The 6,379-nt window shown below is 29.5% G+C and overlaps 1 protein-coding gene across 1 annotated transcript; it reads left to right on the forward strand.

Annotated features, from left to right (window-relative positions):
• Positions 1–207: 207 nt before the first annotated feature.
• LOC107847987 (probable xyloglucan endotransglucosylase/hydrolase protein 33) lies at positions 208–3,414 on the forward strand. Its single transcript, XM_016692621.2, has 4 exons — positions 208–794; positions 906–1,006; positions 1,440–1,648; positions 2,816–3,414. The coding sequence occupies exons 1-4, from the start codon at positions 473–475 to the stop codon at positions 3,231–3,233; spliced, it is 1,050 nt and encodes a 349-aa protein (XP_016548107.1). The 5' UTR covers positions 208–472; the 3' UTR covers positions 3,234–3,414.
• The last annotated feature ends 2,965 nt before the right edge of the window (positions 3,415–6,379 follow it).

The raw sequence follows: 6,379 nt of genomic DNA on the forward strand, positions 1-6,379 counted from the left end.
GAATATTGAACCGAATTAATGATCCCATAAGTCAACTGGTCCAATCTCAATTCCACAAAAACACCTAAAACAAAGTACTACATGAATATGTCAATAAATGTATATTATTAATGTTTTCACCCAACAATCAATAAAAGCCCAACTTTTCTTGTAGCTTGGCTCCCACTTGAACTGATTTTGGACCGTGAACTACCAATAACGATATCGTGAAATTATAAATATTCTTTTATTTTAAATTAGATATTTGATTTGATTCATAAACATGAAACCGCCTTTATTATAGAGTATTTTACTTTTGATATAGATTTTTTTAGTGTGATCACGAGAGTTATTTCCAAAGACATGTCTTTCTCTATTGCACATGAGTTTTCTAATCACTGTCCAGTGTCCATGTACAATCAACAACTACTAATATTTAATTAAATCTTTAGAAGATACATCCAGCTTGCTACAACTAAGCACAAATATTTTCATGTTTTTTTCTTCTCTATTTTTTCACTCCATAAATAGCCCATTTAGCCCCCACACATATTACAAATTAAACAATAAAAGAAAAAAAATGAAATTTTCTCTTCATGATAAAACACTTGTATTATCAGAGTTGTTGATTTTTTACATGATAGTTGTTGTTTCATGTCGAGGTCCAGTGTATAAACCTCCAGAAACTGAGAAATTAACCGATTATTTTAGTAGATTATCGGTTAATCAGAGTTATAATGTGTTTTATGGAGGTTCTAACATTCATATGACAAATAATGGGTCCAGTGCTGAACTTATCTTAGATAAATCTTCAGGTACGCTATAACATTATATCAACAAAAATACTAATGTTTACGGCTAAGTTCATACTTTGATCATGATATATATTAATAACTGTTTTTCCATATTGGTTGGTACCTCCAAAGGTTCTGGACTGATCTCTAAGGACAAATATTACTATGGTTTCTTCAATGCTGCACTTAAATTACCTGCTCATTTTACATCAGGAGTTGTTGTTGCATTTTATGTAAGTTTCATTCATGCCCCCATAACTTCATCTTTTATATAATTGTGTAGTCTTGTTCAACTTTGATAAATTTCGCTTAATTTTATGGAATATATTTGTTATTTTTCATCAGCACATTACCGAATAACTCTGTAGGCTTGGACGGATAGGAAAAAGAAACAACAAATATCTTAATATCTTTGCCTCTAATGTGATTGATTTGAAAATGAGATTTCATAGTTCTCACTTCATACCACGCATGCTCCATAACTAGTACAATTTCGATATTAAACTCTGCAAGTTATGTATAGTTTAATATCAGAAATCAAATATTGTATGTATTACTAATTAATCTCCACATAACTGGAAATATGATTGAATTATTGGTTTCTTTTTCACTGAATATTAGGACTAATGTAAGATTAATTACTTTTCTTTTTGGTCCCATTTTCAGTTGTCAAATTCAGATATGTTCCCACACAACCATGATGAAATAGACTTTGAATTACTTGGGCATGAAAAGAGAAGGGATTGGGTTCTGCAGACAAATCTTTATGGAAATGGAAGTGTTCACACCGGCAGAGAAGAAAAATTCTACCTCTGGTTTGACCCAACACTGGATTTCCACGACTATACCATCCTTTGGAACAATCATCACATAGTGTAAGCTACTTGATTTCTACTATTCTCTCAGTTTCAGTTAGTTTGTTTGTCTGATTTTAATTTAACACGCAATTTAAATAAAAAACACTTTTGAATCTTGTGGTTTTAACTTAGTATATCAAAACGTTTTTTAATCTGAGAAAAATGAGCCCTTAGACCTTCTCAAGTTTTTAATTAAAAAAAGGGATAAGTGGATCCCATAATATTATTAAGTTAAAAGAAGTAAAGTTGCTTATTTTAAATTAAAACAGTTGTTCGACAACTACATTAGTTGTCTCAACAACTATCAAAGTTGTCCAACAACTTTGCACTGTTGTCGAACAACTTTGAAAAGTTGTCGAACAATTTGATAGTTATTGAGATAACTTTTATAATTGTTGAGATAACTTTTTTAGTTGTTGAGGCGAAAATGTTTAAAAAAAAACTGAATTTTTTTTGTCTCTTTTACCCAATTTTTAAGACTTGGAGGACTCTCACTTAATTGAGTAACTAGTTTGTCCCTTTTAATAGCATATCCTTTTTATCTTGTGACCTTAAATATGTATGTTAGGCGAAAAGTTAAAATTAAAGAGTCGCTAAAAAAGACCAACAATCTTTTTTAAACAAACTACAAAAGAAAAAAAAAATAATAAATTGAAATAGAGGGTAATTATTTTCTTACTTTAGCTAGCCTCAAGTGGTCACTGCTGAATAGCAAATCTCAAATTCTAGGTTAGGTGAAATTTTTAAGTTAATCTCTTTTGAGGTACAATAAGAAGAATTGTCACCTAACGATACATATATATAATATATATTGCGAGGATTTATTCGAGACAACGAGAGTGGTAACTTTCTTTCAAAAAGAATTAAAAGGATTTAAGTTAGAAATAATCATAGTGCAAAGAATAATGTGTAATTGTAGGTCAACTTAAGTTTGATGGTGAGAAAGAAAAGTTATACAACTATCAACGCACAAAACGTGAACTCAATTTAAAACCAAGGAACTTTACTTTTATGTTTTATCTACTTGGATTCAAGTTCACAGATTTACTGTAAATTACTCTACTTTAAAATCAAGGAATGTTCTGGACCAAATAGGAATATGATTGTTTGGGAACTATGTGCTTATTAACATTACTTTTATCAACTTGGATTTAATGGCCAATATTTTATTGTAAATTTATGCAGATTTCTTGTGGACAATGTGCCAATAAGAGAGGTGGTTCACAACACAGCAATTTCTTCAGTTTATCCATCAAAGCCAATGTCAATTATAGTGACAATATGGGATGGATCAGAATGGGCAACACATGGAGGAAAATACCCTGTAAACTACAATTATGCACCCTTTGTAACAACAATGAAAGGAATACAATTAGAAGGTTGTATAAAGCATCAAAATAATTATGCTTCTTCAATAGTAATTCCTACATGTTCTAGAAGAAGTACTTCAAGTTTGGACCCTGTTGATGGTGAAGGATTTATGAAATTATCACAACAACAAATGACAGGGCTGGATTGGGCTAGGAGAAAACATATGTTCTACTCATATTGTCAAGATACTAAGAGATACAAAGTTCTACCACCAGAGTGCACTGCTAACTAAAATATTTGGTCTAAAACAAGACAGCTTGGTGCACAAAACATCCTGTATTAGCAAAGAACCATTTGACCAAATTCTTTCTATGATGTAAAAATCTATTGATCTGAGTTCCTAACATGTTCAACAATGTTAATTAGTGGTATTCAAACTTTATCTATATTTTATACTTTTTCTTTTCTTTATATTTTTTGAGTTCACTAATTGGATATGTGAACAGAGTAATAATGCTACTTTGACTTAGTATTGATAACGCGGGTATTTGTCTTTGTTTATAATTGTAATGTTTGAATTAGCTTTTCCTCATTAAGATTTAAGTGAAACGACTTTGACTTAAAGTCTACAGACGGTAAAGTGGGCATTGACAATAATTTAAACTTGATTTTACAAAATGTTGGCGTGCTTTATTTTATTTTTTTAAAAAAAGGCTTAAAGATTTCACATTAACAATATTTATTTATTTTTTTTAAAAAAAAGCTTAAATATTCCACGTTAACAATATCTACTGAAAATATGGCCTAACTTTGAAAGCGAATTGAAGATAGTTGAGTGATTTTATAGGTGAAGTGAGAATATTTGATTGACTTCACTGATGAAATGACAACAGTTGAATAATTTTTCTGCTACAAAGTAAAGTTGAGCGACTATATGTGAGATAATTGTCATTATTAAGTGATTTATTAAGATAAAAATTATTAATTGAGTGACATATAAAAAAATTTTACTAAGGAAATTAGGTAACCTTCACTTCAACTACTGTTTGAGAGAGGCCAAAGTCCGAGCATCTTCATGAAGGTTAACACTTTATCCGGAAAGGTGAGAGCATGAAAAATGACATGAACCAACTTATTGTGTTTCTTTTGAATAATCGTGGTATCTAAGTTTACTTAGTCGCGATTCAATTAAACCCTAAATTTTATATAAGAATAATGTTGAATAAGTTATATGAATAATGCTTACATTATTAAAGCTTGTATTACTAATGTAGATACTATTTCTTACAAAACATTTGTGGTTTGATGTATTAAAAATAATACATATTTACCTACTATTTATAAAATGATGTTTGTTTATCGAAATATCCCTTTTTGTACACTCTTTTCAAGCGTAGAAGAAGTAGAAGAAGCAACCGTTGTAGAAAAGAAAAACTCAATTTTCATTTCTTGATCTCTAAACCCAAAAAGTCCGGTAAAAAAATTGACGGAATTTTGATCGAAATAAAAAATTAATATCATATTCATACAAGTGTTATATCCCATTTTAACACGGGTCAAACTGAGGTACAACATATTGAAAACCTCTGATTAAATTTAAGGAAATCACCACCTAATTAGTTCTACGGTGAATTAGGACACATATTATAAACTATGCGATCTAAAGAAATTAAGGACTTCATTTTAAGATCTACGGAACTTAAAATTCTAGGTAAGGATTCTAATTATCCTAAAGGAAAGGAATTAGGCACCCTAAAGAATGCGCTAACTACGATTAACCGGCCAAACATAAGTTAGATAAAGGAAATCAAAGCTATGTTAAGAAGAATATAAATAAGGTATTAAAAAATATATATATAATATAAAACATGGTAGTTATTTATAAGAAAAAGATTTTTTTTTTTTTTAAATGATAGAACATTTTCGCCATAAATCCACTTTTGCAAAATTACCGAAGATAATTCTCTTGTAAGACTTCCTAAAAATGACGCAACCTTATTTTGTTAAAAAGGAAGCTACTTTAGATCATTTATTTTAAAGATATGAAAAAAACATTTAATTAATAATTAAAAAATTAGTTATGTTAAGAACTCCATATTTTTTAATTCTAAAAATGACTCTTTTGCTTTTAAAATTTAAATTTCATAAAAATAAGTTAATTATCCTACATTGAGTGAAGAGATAAAATATATAATTGTCTAAATGTAATTAAGTGAAGAGATAAAATATATAATTGTCTAAATGTATAATGGCTTGAAAATCTATTACGATATAACTAAAATAAATAAATAAGATATTTTATTTACTAGAAATCAAAAGGGGGAGCGCAAAGTGCCAACTTTTATTTGAAATTAATTAAAAAAAGAAATTTGATATGCCATATCCAAAATAGTTAAAGCCGATTTTCGAGTTTAGCAATAATAAGCCCATCTACCGCGAAATCTATATTTTATTAATCCGATATTACTAATTAATTAAAACTAATTTGATTCTAAAGGAAAATGGTCTTCTAATAATTAGGTCATCAAACTCTAAGAGATATATTTTTTCCTATCAAATTTTAACCTTTGACGATATAGATTAAATGTCGAAGTCTAGTGATTATGCTAATTTTAACATCTAAGAGGCAAAAAAGAACGAAAAAATTTACTATTCATTTAGAAGAACTAAACAAGTTTAAACAAACATAAATTCTAAATGAAAATGTGCGATGTTTCTAAAGAGATAGTGGCATATGTAATAATACAAAGAAAACAAAATGCTTAGGAGGGAAAAGAGACGTGTAATAATACAAAGAAAACAAAATGCTTAGGAGGGAAAAGAGGCACTAGACTGCTAGACGAAAACATGTAATGCATCCACTATCGATTCTCCGATTTGAAGAGATGTAATGCATCCACTATCGATTCTCCGATTTGAAGAGAGATGGAGTCGGTCCACGAGACTCCAACGCGCTCTCGAGTTCACATGAGATAGAAAAGATGGGGATTAGACACATATTCGACTTTATAAGAGATACAAAGTGAATTACGAACTCTTGTTGAAGTTAAAAAAAAAAAATCATTTCAGTACATGGCAAAAGGGACTTGACTTTTAAAACTAATCAATAAAGCCGCCAATAATGGGATCCAGAACTCAGATAGACTAATAAGACGTAAATAATGGCAAGAAATTTACAAATACAAGTTAGTAAGGGGGCATATTTCTAATTCTAATGCTCATTCCTTACTTTTAGTAACAACTAGATGACAACTCAAATTGTATTAGCCTCATGTCATAGGAAATAAGACAAGAACAGAGGAGCAAAAGTTTCACAGGAAACAAAATAATATAGAGATTAAGAACTGAGTTAATGATGCAATAAAAAAAGATACGGAAACATATGGCACACTTCAATCAAAAATATGAGAGATTTGGTTAAATTTTCCCTAACACAAG

Source organism: Capsicum annuum, chromosome 11 (genome assembly GCF_002878395.1).
Source record: "Capsicum annuum cultivar UCD-10X-F1 chromosome 11, UCD10Xv1.1, whole genome shotgun sequence".
Taxonomy (NCBI): domain Eukaryota; kingdom Viridiplantae; phylum Streptophyta; class Magnoliopsida; order Solanales; family Solanaceae; genus Capsicum; species Capsicum annuum.